A 20,325-nucleotide genomic window follows, 5' to 3' on the forward strand; every position below is an offset into this window, starting at 1 on the left:
CGTTTCCAACTGTGCAGTGTATCTGTTTCATTGATTGGTTGCCTATCAAATTGGAATCTGATCTGCCTCATTGACAAACCCTGTTCACAATAGGCTTTCATTAGATTACTAAGTGGTGTGTGGCTCTTAATCTTAAATTGCACCACCGAACCATCTTGCCTTGCCACCTTCAAATTAATAAGGTCGTTATTTTCAGTTTTGACTCCTTCCTTCGGCTTTTCAAGGCTATGGCTAGTCCAAGGGTCTCTTTAAGCCGGCACTTCACAAAAGAGGCACCAGGATGGTCCGCTCCAAGGGAATGGAGGGAGAAGCAACAGCGGCAGAAGCAGGAAGAGGAGGAGGAAGAGATGTTAAAAATTTTAAGTTCATTTTAAACCTATTCCTTGTAGTTCCAATAATTAGGAAAAGTAAAATTTCTTGTCAAAGCAATAGGCCCACTGGGAAGGACAGTAGCTCTGGAGTTCAAATACCACTCTGCCACCTCCTTTTTGATCCTGGGCCCCGGAATTAACCTCTCAGGACTAGTGTTTCCCTCTTTGTAAAATGAGAAGGTAGGACTATATGGTTCAGGACTTCTTTCCAGCTCTAAGATCCGATGTAAATTAATGTAATATATCCTCTAAGACACAGCTTCCTTGCCATTCCTCATTGAAGGCACTTCATCTCCCTGTTCTGAAGGTTTTTGTTGTTTTTTTTACTGGATGTCCTCATACCTGAAATTATCTCCTCATTCATTTCACCTCCAGGCTTCCTTTCACATTTCACCTAAAATCCTTTCTCCTGAAAGAAACCTTTCCTGTGCTCTCTTAATGCTAGCACCTTTCTTCTGAGATTCCCACCAATTTGTCCTGTATATATCTTGTTTAGACATCATAGTTGGGATTTTTGCCTTCCCCATTAGATTGTGAACTTTGTGAAGATATTATTTCTGCCTTTAAAAAAATCCCCCGGTTCTATATAGTGCTTGCCACATAATAGGCGCTTAATAATGTTTGTTGACTAGATTCTAAAATCCTTGTAATGGAATGTAAATTAGCTTTTTGGGGACTGGAGTTTCATGTGTAGATAGCCCCTGGAGAGCAGTTTTATTGTTTTTGTCTTTTTATCTCCAGATCCTGGCCTAATGCCTACAAAGTACTCTGTAGGTGATTACTAAATGCATGTTGATTGATTGGTGGGTAAAATAAGGATTTCTAATAAGTCGCTTTCTTCTGTAACACATTGTCACTTCTAAGATCCATGCTCCCACCACAGCCCAATTCACTATAGCTTCCCAGTAATGAAAGACCGAAGAGGACGGAATGAAGTTGGATTGAACATGGGAGAGAGAAGAGAAGAGAACGAAGGAAAAGTGACTCGTCAAAGGAAAGAACGCACCAGAGTAACAAAGGAAGGAAAAAGGGACAGAAAAGCTGGAAGCAGCAAGACGTACAGCTCAGCATCTCCACCAATCACAAGTAAACTTCCTCGCCCAGCCCTGGGGAGAACTTCCGGAAGCAACAATTAGAACAGCCAATCGGCATCACCCTCGAGGCAGCCAATCGGCGGCTGCATTACAAACAGCCAATGGCAGGACGCCTGTTAGTGTTATGGTCCTGTCAGGACGCCGGCGTCGTGGGGTTTGGGTGTTCGCCACCGGCAGGGCCCAGCTGGTGTTTGGGCCCCGCTCTTCTCGAGCCCGTTGTCATCCTCCTGCCTGCTTTCCTCGCCCTCCTCGACCGCAGCTCGAGGGTCGAGAAGTTGCCGCCATTTGCACGGAGGACCCGGACGAATTTAAGCGTCCGAGGGTCGGCGCCGCCGCCTCCATCTCAAAGCCTGGGCCCAGCCGCCGCCGCCGCCGCCGCGGTCGCCACCTCCGCGGGGCGGGGAGATGCAGCCGCCGCCGGGTCCGCCACAGCTGTATTCACCTACTAACGGGGACTTTACCTTCGTTTCTTCCGCAGACGCTGAAGGTGAGGCGTTGGCGCCCCCCGAGAGTGCTCTGAGGAGGCAGGTGCCCCAGCTGCAAGGGTTCCGGCCTACTCGGAGCCCTGGTTCGAGCCCAGCCCGGCGCCGAGGCTGCGAGAGGGGCAGGGCAGGGACGGGGACGAGGTTTCTTGGTTGGGTCCGGACACAGACCCACCCAAACCCATTCTGGCAACTGGTGCCGCCGACAGCTCGTGGGGCAGGACTTGGGGAACCTGGGCCAACTTAGGCTTCAACCCAGAGATTGAACCTGAGAAGCGATGTTGTGGGTAGGAAAGATGAGAGCGAGGGATGGAGTGAGAGAGAATGTATATGTGTCTTCAATAATAATTAACATTTACTAACGTTTTAAAGTTTGTTAAGCACTTTGTGTACGTTATCTGTCGACAAGCATTTATGACGTCCCCTCTCTGTGCCAGGCACTGAGCTAGGCATACGAGAACAAAAATGAAAGAGCTTCTTCATTCAAGCAACTTTCGTTCACATTTGATCCTCACAATAACTGTTTGTTGAATGATTTGATAGCGACCCTTATAAGTTAGATGCTGTCATTAGCAGCATTTTACGGAGAAGGAAGTGGATGTTGATTAGTAGAGGTTAAGTGAAGTGAAGTGGTCTGTCTTAGAGCTAGGTATTTCTTGCTCCCAAGTTCTGTGCTCTATAGGGTGTTTGTTTACTCACACATCCTGAAAAACAATAGAAATAAATGTTACCCATTGTACACAGTAACACTGTGCGATGATCAAGTATGATTTACTTACCTCAGACTTACTCTGACTTACAGATACAATGATGCAATACAATTCCAAAAGACTCATGACATAAAATGCTATCCATGTCCAGAGAAAGAATTGTGGAGTCTGAATGCAGATCGAAGCATATTGTTTTCGATTTTTTTTGATGGCTTTTCTCTTTTGTTTCATTTTTTACAACATGACTAATGTGGAAATATATTTCCATGATTGCATATGTATTACCTATGTTTGAACTAAAAATCTTACAAAAATGAATGTTGAAAACTATCTTTACATATGATTGGAGAAAAAAATACTATTTACCAGAAGGAAAAAAAAAAAAGAAATAATGTTACCAAAGGAGCACGGATTTTGAGGTCCTGCATCATTGAAACCCCAGTTTAAGATATGTTTGTGGTTCAATCTGTCACCTCCTTGCCTGCCTCTTGACATTCCTACAATGTGAAAAGCTGTAAAGGATCTATAATATAACTCCGATTTTACATATGAGGAAGCTGAGGTTATGGTGAAATAGCTAGTAAATAAATGCTAGGGCCTCTCCAGATCTTGAGCCTTGTGCATCTCCTGATCTAGTGGAAGTAGCCAGCTACCGTGTTTCCCCAATAATGACCTATCCCGAAAATAAGCCCTCCCCTTACTGTGTAAGATTCCTCTAAAATAAGCCCTCCCCCGAAAATAAGCCCTATTGAGATTGCTACTGTAGTGAAGGTGATCCCCTGCGCTACATGCTACATTACGGTACCCTCTGTATGCACCGTTTCCCCCCCCCCCCCAAACGCTTCAGCAGTGAGCGTCATCCTGTTCTTCCCCAACTTATTGAATAAAGGTGCATTTTTTTGTTCCCATTTACCTGTTTATTAAAATTGCTGTCAATGTTCATTAAAATAAGCCCTCCCCTGAAAATAAGCCCTCTGGTGTTTTTCTGTCCAAAAAAAAAAATATAAGACAGTGTCTTATTATCGGGGAAATACGGTAGTGGAGATTTTGATGCTGTCCTTTGATATATAGTGGTGGAAGCAAGGTCTGCTGGAGAAAGACTGTAGCAGTTGAGCAACCATAACTTCTGTACCAATGCTCCCTTTTTTCCTAGTCTCCTTTACATCTACATTTTTTTTGTCTTTTTTAAAACTCTGCACAATAGTGAGTTTTAAAAAATTTTTTCATTTGTTTTTACAGGACCTACCTTTTACGTTTTCCCCCTCCCTCCACCAGCCACCTTTTATACAAAAAAAAACAAAGAAAAAGAAAAAACTCCAGCTATTCAGCAAAACTAATGAACATTGCAAAAAGTCTGACTCTTTGAGTTTTGGGCATTCATAGTCCCTCACCCCTGCAAACATGACAGGGAGATGGATTCTCACATTTCTTATTCAATGTAAATTTTATTGCTATATTATGGTCTATAATTACTTAGCATTTAGTTTCCACGTTTTCTTTTCCTGATTATGTTATTGTATATATTGTTTTTCTGCTTCTATTTATGCACCACATTTTCTTTAGCTACTTCCAATTAGTGTCTACTTTGTTTCCAAGTTTTTGCTACTATGAAAAGTTCTGCTATACATGTTTTGATGAGTATAGGGACATTCTTTTTTTGTTTGTCTCCTTGAAGAATATGTAGCTCGTTGGCAGAATAGAAAAGAGTCCTGGACCTAGAGTCAGAAGAGACCTAAATTAATCCATCCTCAGACACTCCAAGGTGTGTGACCTTGGACAAATCACTACATCTGTCTGCCTCAGTTTTGCTCTTCTGTAAAATGGTTGTAGTAATGATACTGTATTTGTAAAGTTTGCAAAACTTAAAAGTGCTGTATAAATGCTAGGTAAAATAAAATATACATTCCTAGGAGTGAAATTTCTGTATCACATGGTTTGGACCTTTTAGTCATTTTCTTTGCAAAATTCCAAATTCCTGTCTATAATAATTGAACTAATTCAGAATTCCATCAAAAGTATATTGCAGGGGCAGCTAAGTGGCACAGTGAGTAAGAGCGCAGGCCCCTGAGTCAGGAGGACCCAGAATCCGTTCTCACCTCAGATACTTAACATCCACACAAAAAAAACTGGCCATGTAACCTTGGGCAAGTTACTTAACCCCAATTGCTTTAAAAAAAAAAAAAAGGTATATTGCTGTGCTTGTCTTTCCACAACCCTCCTCTTCACTTGCTATTGATAATTTCCATCTTTTGTCCTCTTTGCCAATTTTGGGGGTATGAGGTTAAACTTGAATTATTTCGATTTATATTTCTTTTGTCATTATTTAGTTTTTACAGTATTGAACTTTGTGGGTAAGACAGATTTATAACGAAATAGGAAACAGTGCAAGAAATGAATGAGAGTTGATTTATAATTATTTGGATTTTTTGATCTAAGGAGAACTTTAGACTTTATTTTCAAATTGAATTTTCATAGGCCACAAAACTATGTTGATTTGACTTTTTCTTTTAAAAATCAAATTTAGTGACTTTGGGTGTTAAAAACATCAATGTTTGTTTTAAATTTTTAAAAAGTACCTCTCAAATAATTACATAATTATCTTCATTTTGCATATGAAGGAACTGAGATGGAGAGATGTCAAGTAATTTGTCAGACATCACACAGGTAGTGACATAATCAGAATTTGAACTCAGGTCTTCTAACCCAAAATTTAGCATTTTTTCCATTTCAATGTAGATATTTGTCAGAATATGGTAGTCTAAAAGATAACTGTATTTTGTTCAAGCTGTACCTTCCAGTATAGAGTAGGGAGAATAGAATTTAATTATTAATGAAGTCTAGCTTGGTATCATAGCTGGCCCTAACATTGGACTGTACGGGTTAAGTATTTTTACTTTAATTAAAACCTTTTTCCAATTAGTGAAAGTCTACCTTCTCTCCTCTCTTCCATTCATCCATTTGAGGGGAAAAAAAGCCATTGGTTTTGCTTAGGATTTATCCCTCAATCTAGCCTCATTTTTTCCCACCTTTTCTCTTTTTAGATGCCAGTAGGTGGTGCAGTGGATAGTATTAAACTTGGAATCAGGAAAACCTCAGTTTAAACGTGGTCTCAGCTACTTTCTAACCAAATAGGCAAATCATTTAACTTCTTTGTGCCTCAGTTTCCTCATTTATAAAATGAGATAATAATAGCACCTACCTCTCCAAATTTTCCATCTTATCATTAGACTCTTTATGGCCCTTGATGATGATTAAGTTTCAGAGAGGACACAACATATCATCTACCCATATTAGAATGTAAGAGTTTTACCTTTTTTAATTCCATATGATTGTTCACTTATGTTTATCTTTTTATGTTTCTCTTAATATTCCTGAATTTGTTTTTCTGAATTTCTACAGCTCTATTTCTTTTCATCAGGAATGTTTAGAAACTCTCTATTTCATTTTAAAGGTCCATTTTTTTCCCCGTAGGATTTTACTCAGTTTTAGGTAGGTAAGTTATTCTTGGTTTGCTATTATTGGCCTTTATTTTTTCCTTCTTCAATATCTTATTCCAAGCTTCTGTATAGTGGAAGCTGCTAAATCTTTTGTGTGAGACTCATTGGCACTTAAATTCTTTCTGTCTTCTTGCAATATTTTTTTTTTTTACCTCAAATCTGTGGATTTTGGCTACAAAGCTCTTGGGAGTTTTCATTTTGGGGTTTCTTTTAGAAGGTAACCAGTGAATTCTTTCTGTTTCCACTTTGCCCTCTGGTTCTGAGGCAGTTTTCTTTTATGATTTCTTGAAATTTAATGTCTAGGCCCTTTTTTTGTTCAGGGTCATGAATTCCTAACTACCCTGCTTTTGGACTTCTCCATCATGCCTTCTTTCCCTAGGAAACTCATCATTGGGAAATCTCATTTTCCTGCAAGGTTGAATCTGTCTGGTACACCTCTCATCAGTACCCACTTCCCCTCTTGATTAAACACCACTACCCCACTTTTCAGCTTCCTTTTGTCTGTTGTCTTTGCTTTTAGATTGCAAGCACCTTGAGGACAGGAACTAGATTGACTTTTATTTGTATATCTAGCATCTAGTACAGTGCCAGGCACAGAGTAGGCATTTAATAAATATTTATTGACTGATTTGTGTTCAGGTAGTTCAATGATTCTTAAATTATATCTTTTCCATAGATCAGTTGTATTTGCCATAAGATACCTTAAATTTTCTTCTATTTTTTTTTCATGGAGTCATTGGCTTCTTTGTGATCCATTCTAATTTTCAGGGAATTTTCTTTTCCTTGAGCAAGGTTCTGTACCTCTTGTGCCAAACTAATTCCCTTTGCAATTCTTTCTTCCATCACTCTTACTTCTTTAGCAGTTTTTTTCCTCTTCCATCCTTACTCATACCATGGTCTGATGGTTTTCTCTGCTTTCTTCAATTTGTCTGATTTTTCCAATAAGAAACTCATGATCCGAGCTACAATCCACTCCAGGTTTTATTTTAGATGATTGTGTAGAGCTTGCTTGCAAAGCATATAATTAGTCAGATTTCAGTGTTGAGCATCTAGTGGTGTCCCTGTAGAGTTGCCTTTTGGGTTGTTGAAAAAGAGTGTTTGGGCCAAGATGGTGGAGTAAAAGCAGGAATTTTCTTGAGCTCCTACTCCAATCCCCTTCAATACCTGTAAAAAAATGACTCAATACAAATTTTAGAGTTACAGAACCCACAAAGTGACAGAAACAAATCTCCCGCTGAAGCCTTGCAGGTAAACAATCATATATGTAGTGATCATCTGAATTAAATTCACTCATTCCTATCCATTTAAGTTCACTGATATCCAGGGTGTTGATGTTTAATCTTTCTGTCTTCTGTTTGAGCACATCTGGCTTAGCTTGGTTCATAGATCTTACTTTTCAAATTCCTGTGCAATATTGATCTTTACAGCATTGGACTTTCCTTTTGTCACTAGAAGCATCAGCCCCTGAACTTCCTTTTGGCTTTGACTCAGCTGCTTCATTCTTTCTGGAGCTACTTGTAGCTGCCCTCCTCCCTTCAACAGTAGTGTATTAGACACCTTCAGACCTGAGGGAAGTTTCATCTCTTTTATCATTTTAGTACTGTCCATGGGGTTTTCTTGGCAATGATACTGGTGTGGTTTGCCATTTCCTTCTTTAGTGGATCACTTGTTGTCATCTTTTATGAATATGCTTTTTTTTTTTGAAGGGGGGGAAGGTAGGGCAATTGGGGTTAAGTGACTTGCCCAAGGTCACGAGGCTAGTTTTTGTGTTAAGTGTCTGAGGTCAGATTTGAACTCGGGTCCTTTTCACTCCAGGGCTGTTGCTCTATTCACTGTGCCACCTACCGCTCCCATTTATTCTGATTTTTTTTTTTAAAGATCTTTTATGAATATGAAGTGGAAGTGATGAATAGATTTAAAGGATTAGGTCTGGTAGATAAGAGTTCCTGAAGAACTATGGACCAACTTTGCAATGCTGTACAAGAGGCAGCAACAAAAAAAAATTTTCAAAGAAAAAGAACAGGGAAGCAAAATGGTTTTCTGATGACTCTTTACAGATAGATGACGAAAGAAGGGAAGTGAAAGGGAAAGATATACCCTACTGAATACAGAATTCCAGAGATGAGCAAGGAAAGATAAGAAAGTTTTCTTAAATGAGCAACACAAACAAATAAATTGTACAAGAAAGATCTTAATATCACAGATAAGTGGTGTGGTTACTGATCTAGAGCCAGACATCTTAGAGAATGAAGACAATTGGGCCTTAGGAGGTATTGCTAACAGTAAGGCTGGTGGAGGTGATGGAATTCCAACTGAACTATTTAAAACCCCCCCAAAATGATGCTGTTAAACTGCTCTGCACTGTATGCCATCAAATTTGGAAAACTGAACAGTGGTTACTGGATTGGAAAATACAGTTTATGTCCCAATCCTAAAGAAGGACAGTGCCAAGGAATGTTTAAATTACTGAAAAATTGCACTCATTTTTTTTTTTAAGCAATTGGGGTTAAGTAACTTGCTCAAGGTTACAGGGCCAGTTATTTCTGGGTGTGGTGCTAAGTATCAGAGCCCGGATTCCATCCCAGGTCATCCCAACTCTAGGGCCGGTGCTCTTACTTGCTGTGCTACCTGGCTGCCCCGCACTCATTTCTTAATGAAGGTTATGCTTAAAATTCTACGAGCTAGGGAGGGGAGGGAGGGGGACAAAATGTGAAATTCAAGGAATTGTGGAATTGAATCCTGTAAACTAAAAGGAAACAAACAAATTAATAAATTAAAGAATTAATAAAAAAAAAATTCTACGAGCTAGACTTCAGCAACATGTGAACCAAGAATTACCAGAAGTGCAGGCTGGTTTTTGAAGACAAAGAGGAGCTAGAGACCAAATTGCCAACATTCATTGGATTCTGGAGAAAGCAAAGGAGTTACAGAAAAAAAAAATCTACTTCTGTTTCATTGACTATACTAAAGCCTTAGACTGTATGGATCACAACAAAATGTGGCAAGTCCTCAAAATGATGGGAGTACCAGATGATCTTACTTGTCTCCTGAGAAACCTGTATGCAAGCCAAGAAGAAATAGTTAGGAGGCGGCTAGGTGGCGCAGTGAATAGAGCACGAGCCCTGGAGTCAGGAGGACCTGAGTTCAAATCTGGCCTCAGACACTTAATTAACACTTACTAGCTGTGTGACCTTGGGCAAGTCACTTAATCCCAATTGCCCTGCCTTTCCCCTCCAAAAAGCAAAAAATAAAAATAATAAAAAAAATTTAGTTAGAATGGAACAACTGATTGGTTTAAGATTGGAAAAGGAGTACAACAAAGCTGCCTGTTGTCACTTTATTTGTTTAACTTATATGCAAAGTCCATCATGTGAAATGCCAGGCTGGATGAAAGCCAGAATTAAGGTTTCCAAAAGAAAGTCTCAGATATGCAGATGATACCACTCTGATGGCAGAAAATGAAGATGATTTTAAGAAGCCTCTTGATGAGAATGAAAGAAGAGAGTATAAAAGCTGGCTTGAAGCTTAACATAAAAAAAATCACAACTGATCCCATCACTTCCTGGCAAATAGAGGGAGAAGAAATGGAAGCAGTGTCAGATTTTATATTTTTGGGCTCAAAGATCCACTGCAGAAGGCAACTGCAGCCATAAAATTAAAAGATACTCCATGGAAAGAGAACTATAGCAAATCTGGGCAACATGCTAAAAGGCAGAGACATAACCTTGCCAACATAGGTTTTTGTAGTCTAAGCTATGTCTTCGTAAGTAGCAATGTCTGACTGTGACACTTGGATTGTAAGGACAGCTGAGTGCCACAGAATTGGATGCTTTTGAATTGTGCTGGAGAAGATTTTTGAGAGTCCTTTGGATGGAAAGGAGATCAAATTAGTCTATACTTAAAGAAATTAATTCAGGATATCAAATACTAAAGCTGAAGCTTAAATACTTTGGCCACAAAATGAGAAGATGCCAAATCTTGGAAAAGATTCTGATGTTGGGAAAGATCGAAGGCATAAGGAAAAGGCAACATCAGGGACTGAGACGGATATAAATAGTATCATGGAAACAACTAATGTGACATTAGACTTTGAGAGATAGTGGAAGATAGAAGGGCCTGGTCTGCTATGGTCCATGGGATCATTAGAAGTAGGAAATGACTGAATGACTGAACAATATTACAACAACAACTGCATTCTTACTCTTACAAATAATTTTAAGCCCTTAAAAAAAGGCTCTTGGGGGACAGCGTGGCGCAGTGAATAGAGCACCAGTCCTGGAGTCAGGAGGACCTGAGTTCAAATGCTGCCTCAGACACTTAACACAAAAAACTAGCCATGTGACCTTGGGCAAGTCACTTAACCCCAATTACCATACCTCCCCCCTCCAAAAAAAAAAACCAACACAAAACAAAACAAAGGTTCTTGATTATCTCTTGCAGGAATTCTAGTTGAATTTGTGCCTAACCTTTGTTTTACATTGAGCCTTTGCTTAGAGATATTTTGTAGCCATTCTCTCCTGGGTTTGGGTCTTGAGCATTCTTGTCACTACCATAGCTTTTTATAGTGTTTTTGTTTGTTTGCTTGTTCTTCCAGACTACTTCCTAATTTCAGATTTGTTAGGGCCACACTCTGAACACTTTTGGAGGGAATGTTGAGGCTAGTCTTTCCACTAGTTGTGGAGTATTTTGTTTTTCCAGGCTCTTAGGGACATCTCAGATTGAGGACCTGTGAGCTCTCAGTGCTCCCAGAGTGGTCTGAGGTTCCAAGGTAAAGTCTGAATCCTGCCTGCCCCTCTAAGTTCTGCAGGTTTCTGAATCTGAATTCTAGTTTTGGATCTGAAGAATAGTCTTATAGACTTGTACATTTTGAAGTTTCTGTAAACTAATACTTGACTCATTTATAGACAGTCAACTCTGCTGCTTTAGAGTGACTATAGGCTGCCCTTTGGTCTGTCAAGTGTGTCCTGGTAATTTCTCTGTATCCTTCAGACCAAGCTAAAAGTTGGAACTGAGATGCTGCTCTTTCCAGGAGTGGTGGGGGGATGGGGACACAGCTACTGATTGTTTCTGAATTTGGTCCATGTGTGGTATAACAGCCTAGAGCCTGTGATACCTTGCCCTTGAGTTCTCCCCCTAGGTGCAGGTCCCTTCCTTAGTGTGCCCTGGATCTGTGGTCTTGCACTAGGGAGCAACAGAACTGCCAGTTTAGTACCTGTTCTTGTACCCTGCACAAATTTTGACCCCTCCAAGTTGGATCCTTACTTTCCTTATGCGCAACTTCTCCTTATGCTGAAATATTCTGTGTGGTGATTGTCTACTAGACCCTGGTTGTCCCCAGTTTGTAGAGATCTCTCTGTCTCCCTCACTTTGCCAACATTGGAAGGAAAAATGACTCACCATGATCTTTTTTCTTGGCTTTCCTGATCAGGATTTTGTCTGTTATGTTTTCTATATCTGTTTGATTTTTTTTTTTTTTGCTTTTTGGAGGACAAATGGGGTTAAGTGACTTACCCAAAGTCACATGGCTAATAATTGTGTCAAGTGTCTGAGGTCATATTTGAACTCAGGTCCTCCTGACTTCAGGGCCTGGGCTCTATTCACTGCGCCACCTAGCCACCCCAAAAGTTTGCTTTTATCTGCATTCAGACTCCATCAATTCTTTTTTTTTGCCCTGAGGGCAATTGGGGTTAAGTGACTTGCCCAGGGTCACATGACTAGTTTTGTTTTTTGTGTGTGTTAAGTGTCTGAGGTCAGATTTGAAGTCAGGTCCTCCTAACTCCAGGGCCAATGCTCTATTCACTGTGCCACCTGGCCACCCCTTCTATATCTGTTTTAAAGAGCTTCACTCTATTCTGCCATTTTGGCTCTTTTTATTTTCAACATATGAACTGAGAATATTTTATAATTGAAGATTTAAACTTAAATCTATATCTCATCCAAGATGTTTACTATGTCTGATCAACATAATTATGAAACAATCAGGAGTGTTGGTTTTGGAGTCTGACTGGGTTCAAATCTCAGCTCTTATATCTTATGTGAGTGACCTGGAGAAAGTCATGATTTCTCTAAGCCTTGGTCTGGGTGAGAATGGGTGTGCTTAAATAAGGCCCATTCTCGCTCCAAAGATGTGCTTGTGTAATAGCTATTTGCTATTATTAGGTGGCAGTATTTCACAAAGTGAGTACAGCTTACAAGGTAGACTAGACTTTGATATGATGTTTCCAGGAATTTGAATGGTGTTTGCTTATTTCCTCTAACTCCTAAACCTTCCTCTTGTACTTTTCATTGACTTCTGCTTTGTTATCAGAGGAACTTGGAACTATGACAGTGCTTACAAAGATAAACTGTGGCTATTTTCTTCTTGTAATTGATTAAAAAAAATTTAAAGACATGAGGTATTTACAGAAACTGTTAAAAAAGTAAAAAAAAATAAGAAACATTTTTTTCTGGAAAAATTAAAGATGGCAGTTATCGTCTTTTATGACTTCTGTTGATGAAGTTTCTATTTAAACTGATTTTCTATGTAGAGGCCTTTTTGTTTTCTTTTGTTACTTTGTTTTTAATGCAGTCATTTGTTTAAAAAAAATCAAACACATTAAATTTCAATTTTGGCCAAAGTGCTGTGGGGGAAATAGTGGAACATTCTTTCTGCCTTCCTGGAATTTCCAAGTTTCTTTAGTAGATGTAACTGGTGATAATTTTGTTCAGCAGTCCTCTAATTCTTAATATTAAACAAGGAGTAAAACAAGTAGATGATATTATGTTTGCAGCAGTCATGGAGAATGTCCAGTGTGGAGTCCAAGTAGAAAGGGGATTTTCTATAGATGTGAAAGTTCTCCAACTGCCCTATAGGAATGTAATGAGGGGCTGATTTCATCCAGCCTCAGACTACTATGGATCTGTAGATCCATATCAAAAATAGTCAAAATAATTCTTGAGGTCTGCCTAACAATGAACACAGGAACAATAAAATAAATTAAAGATGACTGTTATCTAGTCAAAGACATGGAGTTGAATTGTCAATGTATTGAGTTAGTATATTAGTGTATATATCTTGAACATATACTACAGATAAACAATGAAATGGGCCTGAAATTGAGTAGGAGCAAGAGTGTCAACTGGGTTGCCTTCGAGAAATTGTACATGTGGCACTTTAAATGATCCCCACTCCTTGACTTAAAGACCCGCCTTCTAAAAACCAGAATCCTACTGATGATTGATACAAATTCTAGAACACTACTGTTTATAAAAAACCAAAGAGAATAAGTAATCTGTGTATTGTAAACAAGGGCTTGTATACAAGAAGCGGTATTTATTTTGTGGATGGTCTCCCCTCCCCTCCCTCCTCTTCTCTCCCCGGAATATACCATGAAGGAAAAAAAAGTAGGCTGGTCATGTAGTGAGAACAATTGATAACAGAGTGACAACTTTAGTGTTGTACTGGTTCCCACAGAATGTGAACTAAAGAAGATTTCCAAGACATTAAGTAGATCCTTGGGTAAGGATTTATGGGGAAACATGGACAAAAATTATTTAGGATAGAAGTCATAGAGGTGTTATAATCTATACTACTAGAAGAATTACCTTCATTGATGAGATAATGGATACACTGAAATGTTGAAGCATAAGACTGGTGATTTCTTGCCATTTTTGGGTATCTTCCATGCTTTGAAATCTTGAGAATCAATACTTTAATGTTTTCAAAATTGTTACCTCTAGCATCAATGCCTTTTGTACATCTTTGGTTTCATATAACTGCCTTTCCTGATTTCATCTTTCTAAAAGCCATTTCTGCTTCCTCATACAACATATCAGATAACATATACAAATGTCATAGTTTTACTCTCATCAGTCATGAGATCAGAAAACTGTACAACAGTAACTGGGCAAGCCCATTTCAAGTTTTTCATTCCTTAGTTCTCCTTCCACTTTATTTCATGAATGGTCTTGGAGCAATTGTACAGAATTGGGTCTCATGCCAAGCTTTCCAAAGATATATTATTCTCTTATTCGGTGCTCTTTTTTGTTTTATGAAGTGATTGCTCATAATCAGTCATCTTTTTGTGTATTTTGCAAATGAGTTTATATTCTTATGTTATTTGTGTTACCCTTAGCTGTCATTTTGTAAAGTTTGTTAAGGAAATCAGGAGTTCCCTAGCTGTGGAAGTTTCTGAGCTCTTTTGGTCTTTGTTGTGACAATTGCTTTATATCATTTAAATTTCTATAGGAAAAGATTTTTTTTTTTGGCTGAGCTAATATCTTTTCTTTGACTTTTTGTTATCAGTAGATGGTCACGGTATAGCGGGTACAGTGCTACACTTGAATTCAGGATTTGAATCCTTCCTGTGATCCTACCTAGCTGTGTGACTATAGGCAAGTCACTTAACCTCTCTGAGAATCAGTTTTCATACTTTGGGGCTACCAATTTACCTCTCTGAGTATTAGTTTCCTTATTTGTAAAATAAGGATAATAATATTGCACAGGGTTGTGAGATCAAATGTTGTGAGGATTAAATGGGAATGTGTGTATCACTTTGCAAACCTTAAAATTTTATATAAAGGCTAGATGTTGTTGTTATCATTATTGCATGTGGTATGAATGAGTAGTCCAGAATGTCTCTGAGGTTGCAAACCTGGGAAGATTACAGTGGCTTTGAGAAAAACAGGGGAGAGCTGGTAATGAGTTCAGTTTTGAACATGTTCAATTTCAGCTACGAGATAACTAGTTTGAAATGTCCAAAAGGCAGTTGGTGACATGGGACTGTAGCTCAAGAGAGGTACTGGGGCTAGATGTATAAAACTGCGAATTATCTCCATGGAGATGATAATTGAATTGATGGAAGTTGATGAGATCACCAAGTAAGATAGTATAGCAGGAAAAGGGGGCCCAGACCAAAACCTTGGAGGGTAACCATGATTAGTGGACATGACCTAGATTAAGATCCATCAAAGGGAGAGAGGAGACTTTAAAGAAGAGAGCTAGGGGGGCGGAGTAGAAGCACAACCTCCGAGCGGCTCTGGCTTCCACCTTTCCCAATCAATGTAAAAAGGGGACTCTGAACAAACTTTGGAGCTGCAGAACCCACAAAATGACACAGAGAAGCTAACCTTCTGCTGAGGACAAGCCCGGCAGGCAGGCCAGCAGGAATCAGCCAGCACTGCGCTCTGGGAGCCAAGCCCAGCTCCACACCAAGGTTTTAGCCCCAGGGCTGGCCTGACCAGCTGCCTGCTGGAGCGACTCCAGATCAGCAGCAGCTGTGGCCGTTTCCAGAATTATCAACACATAGATGCGGACAAAGTGAGAGGTCAGTGCAGTCAGGACTTTGGGACCCAGTAAGTGGGAGTGCTGGCTTCACACAGCACCACTTCAGCTTCAGCCCCTGGCCTGCAGAGTGTAGGGGGACCAAGCAACCAGTCTGAGGGGTAATCGCTCTTGCTTTAACCTGCTTGGATCTGGATTGCGGTCTAGGGTAGAGGTCCTGGGGTGTGTGTCCAGCTTGCCAGAGCCCATGGAGGCCTCAGAGAGGGCACCCATCTAATACCTCTGGCAGCTGAGAAAACCTCAGCATTTGGGATGAAAGCTCCCCTGTCTGGTGTTAGAGTCCTACTGTGGCAAAAAACCCAGGGGTCACGTGACTGAGGGGCAACATGACCAGGCAAAGGAAACAAAGCAGACAGAAGATTCCAACAGTAGACTCCTATTTTGGGGACAAAAAGGAGTAAAGCATGGAACAGGAGGAAGACAGTGAAGTCAGAATTCCTGTACCAAAAGCTTCAAAGGAAAATACGTGCTGGTTACAGGCCATAGAGGACCTTAAGAAGCAGATAAGAGAAGCGGAGGAAAAATTGGGCAGAGAAATGAGAATGATGCAAGAAAATTACGAAATGAGAGTCAACAGCCTGACTGAGGAAAATCATACCTTAAAAAATAGACTAACTCAATTGGCAAAAGAGGCTCAAAAAGGCAATGAGGAGAAGAATGCCTTAAAAAGTCGAATTTGCCAGATGGAAAAAGAATCTTAAAAGCTCAATGAGGAGAATCATTGCTTCAGAATTAGATTGGAGCAAGTGGAAGCTAATGACTTTATGAGAAATCAAGATGCTATTAAACAGATCCAAACAAATGAAAGAATAGAAGGCGATGTGAAATATCTCATGGGAAAAACCACTGACCTGGAAAATAGATCCAGGAGAGATAATTTTTAAATTATTGGACTACCTGAAAGCCATGATCAAAGTAAGAACCTAGAAATCATCCTCCAGGAAATCCTCAAAGAAAACTGCCCTGATGTTTTAGAACGAGAGGGCAAAATAGAGGTTGAAAGAATCTACCAATCACCTCCTGAAAAAGATCCCAAAAACAAAACTCCTAGGAATATTATAGCCAGGTTCCAGAATTCCCAGATTAAGGAAAGAATATTACAAGCAGCTGGGAAGAAAAAATTTGAATATTGTGGAAAGACAATCAGGATAACCCAGGATCTGGCAGCTTCTACACTGAGGGATCAAAGGGCTTGGAATATGATATTCCGGAGTTTAAAGAAGTTGGGATTAAAACCAAGAATCACCTACCCAGCAAAACTAAGTATCATGTTTCAGGGGAAAATATGGTCATTCAGTGGAATAGAGGACTTTCAAGCATTCTTGATGAAAAAACCAGAGTAGAATAGAAAATTTGACATTCAGATACAAGAAGCAAGAGAAGTATGAGAAGGTAAACAGGGAAAAGAAATCATAAGGAACATATCAAAGTTGAACTATTTACATTCCTACATGGAAAAACAATAATTGTAACTGATGAAACTTTTCTCAGTATGAAAATAGTTGAAGGGAATAGAAATATATATATATATATATATATATATATATATATATATATATATGTCTATATATGAGGGTATATGGGCATATGAATACATATGTTAATGTATATATGTTTACAGGTATACATAGATAGAGGGCACAGGACCAATTTAATAGGAAGGGATGATACTTAAAAGATGAAATTAAGAGGTGAGAGAGGAATATAATGAGAGGAGATGGGGAGAGACAGAATGGGGTAAACTATCTCATAAAGAAGAGGCAAGGGAAAATGGTTACGATGGAGGGGAAGAATAGGAAGGCAAAAGGGAATGGGTCAACCTTATTCACATTGAATTGGGCTTGGGGAGGGAATGAAATACACATTAAATAGAGTATCTCACCCCACAGAAGAGTAGGGGGAAGGGGATCAGAGGGGGGATGATGGAAGGGAGGGCAGGCTGCAGGGGAAGGGAGTTGGAAGCATCCACTTTTGAAAAGGGACCGGATCAAAGTAGAGAATAGAACAAGTGGGAGATGGGATAGGAGGGAGGGAAATATAGTCAGTCTTTTACAGTATATCTACTATGTTATTTGCATTAGCTACACATGTACAACTCATACTGAACTGCTTATCTTCCCAGTAAGGGTGGGTGACAAAGGAGGAAGGGAACGAATCTTTAATTCAAAGTTTTAAAATCAAATGTTTAAATGTGTATGTATATATATATATATATATATATGTATACTATTATTAATACTATTTTACATTTAATTGGGAAATAAGATATATAGGCCCTGGAGCATAGAGATCCACCCTGCCCTACTGGAAAAGTCCAAAGGGGTATGGGAGAGAGCAGATTGGAGGAGGGGATATTCTGTGGGACTGCTATTTTGGGGTGGTGGGTAGGAGAAAAATGGGGAGAAAATTTGTAACTCAAAATCTGTAAATCAGAAGTTAATAAAGCATTTGAAAAATGGAAAAGAAAAAAAAGATCCATCAAAGGATACTGAGAAGCAACTGTCAGACAAGTAGGAAAAGAACCTGGAAAGAGCAGTATCATGAAAACCTAAAGAGTATCTGAGAGAAGAAAGTAATCAATAGTGTCAATGTTGTAGAGAGATGAAGAAGGTTAAGGATTGAGAAAAAGCCATTTCAGTTGAGATCATTGGTGGCTTTGGAGAAAGCAGTATCATTTGCATTTTGAGGCTGGATGACACATTGTAGAGGATTTAAAATAGAGGCTAGGGAGAGGACATGGAGGCATTTACTGCATTTGGCTTTTTCACGGAGTTTAGTTAAAAAGATAGGAGAGAGGGGCGGCCAAGTAGCACAGCAAGTAAGAACACCGGCTCCAGTATCAGGATGACCTGGGGATCGAATCCGGGCTCAGACACTTAGCACCCACCCAGAAACACCTGGCCGTGTAACCTTGAGCAAGTTACTTAACCCCAATTGCTTAGCGGCAGCCAGGTGGCTTAGTGAGTAAGAGCACTGGCTCCAGTGTCGAGATGACCTGGGGGATTGAATCCTGGCTCAGATACTTAGCACCACACCCAGAAAGAACTGGCTGTGTAACCTTGAGCAAGCTACTTAACCCAGATTGCTTTAAAAAAAAAAGATAGGAGAGATATGGGACAGTAAGTATTGGGGATAGTCTAATTAAGTGGGGATTTTTAAAGGATGAGACAGATGTGTTTATTTGTAGGCAGCAAAGGAAAGAGCCAGTAAATAGAGATTAAAGATGAGAGAAGTGGTGATAATTGAGACAGTCTGTTGGAGAAGATGGGAGGCAATGTGTACAAGGGTACATGTAGATGGGTTGGATGTTGCATCTAAGAACAGAGTGAAGGAGATGGTGGTGGGGGAAGATATCTGAGTGATATGTGAGGACCAGAGAAGGAGCTTTCAGTGATTGGCCTCAATTATTTTGGTGAAATATAAGGGGAGGTCCTCAGCAGAGAACGTGAGGAGAGAGGATACTATGGGAGAAAAGCAGAGAGACAAGAAATTTCTATAAAGCCACTATGAAGAATGGGCTAGCAAATAGATCAGGAAAGGTGTAAAAGGATTTCTTTGCTTCAGGGAAGTCCTAGTTTTAAAAAGGTGACATAATTTTGTAGTAGGTCCAGTTAGCACGGTTTTAGGGCTTGTAAGATATAGGAAAAGTAGAATGATAATATAATGAAATACATTTTGGAGTTTACAAATATAAAATTGGAAAACTTTTGGACCAAGAGTATGACCATCTTAGTGTGTTGCTAAGTGGAAGAATAGTTCATGGGAACTGAGTATATTATGAAACTTAAAAAGTTAGGGTAGTTGAAGGAGCATTAGTATGTATATTGAATCCCCTTAGTATGTGGGCAAGAATTGTATTGGAGAGTGAGATTGTAAGTTAGGTTCTGAACTAATTGAGGAAAGGAGAATGCCCTGAAGGTTTTTAGATAATGGTCACCAGGATATGTATTAGGTCTGGTTTTTTTGGTTTTGTTTTTTTTTTTTAACAGGAGATTGCAGTTTATACCAACAGCTGTGGAAAAAAGGGAGAGTATACAGTATTTATAAAAGTACCTGTACAAGATGGATTACATATGCAAAATTAAGCATTTCAAAACCACTAGGCAGTGAACTCTCCTCCCTTCCCAAAGGTCCCAACATGTATTAATGGCAGGCATGGAAAAGTGAGTGATGCATAGGAGGACAGAATCACAGTACAAAACCCTTATGAGTGACTACAGGGTAGACAGTACACTTAGGGACTGCAGAGAGCGATAGGAAACAAAATCCACATACATAGAACCCGTATTAAGTGAAAGAGAAGGGAGAAAAACCTGGGAAAAACTCCTAACCCAACATTTAAAGAGCACTGAGCTCTTTTTCCCCAAAGGGAAAGAATTAATTCCTTAAACATCCCTGCTGAGCCAGGCACATCTCATAATCCACCAGGGAGTGGGCTGAATCTTGCTGGGAGAATTGAAGAAAGATGGGTAAGTCATTGTGGGAAATAGACTTAAATTGTTTCCTAGATCTCCCACTTTAGACAGGCAAGGAAAAGGTAGGAACCACCTTTATAACCCAGAATTATAACTTAGAGAGCATCTATGGGATCTTGGGAGCTATAGCTATCTCTCAAAAGGTTGAGGGTTCCATAGCCTCACAGAAGGCACTCAGTCTGGCCCTCTTTCCAACCCCACCCGCTTCCTGTTTTCATGACATGATTTGGAAGGGCTAAAGGGTACTGAGTTCCCTCCTGTGAAAGAGGAGGGATATGGATGGAAAAGGGGGAACAGTGTTTACCTTGGACCCAGGCTGTACTATTGCTTATACTCAGATTTGGCTTTTTTTTTTTTCTTTAAAAAAAAATTAT

The 20,325-nt window shown here is 39.7% G+C and overlaps 1 protein-coding gene across 1 annotated transcript in view; it reads left to right on the top strand.

Annotated features, from left to right (window-relative positions):
* Positions 1–1,580: 1,580 nt before the first annotated feature.
* The window catches only part of YIPF4 (Yip1 domain family member 4), a 36,278-nt gene continuing 17,533 nt past the window's right edge, over positions 1,581–20,325 (top strand). The window contains exon 1 of the mRNA XM_069072170.1: positions 1,581–1,952. Within this exon, the coding sequence (XP_068928271.1) occupies positions 1,871–1,952 (82 nt within the window). The 5' untranslated portion in view covers positions 1,581–1,870. The remainder of the gene's footprint in view (positions 1,953–20,325) is intronic.

The sequence above is a fragment of the Petaurus breviceps genome, unplaced genomic scaffold (genome assembly GCF_028583685.1).
Source record: "Petaurus breviceps papuanus isolate PSGF00001 unplaced genomic scaffold, PetGlider_PUasm1.0 90845, whole genome shotgun sequence".
NCBI classification, from domain to species: domain Eukaryota; kingdom Metazoa; phylum Chordata; class Mammalia; order Diprotodontia; family Petauridae; genus Petaurus; species Petaurus breviceps.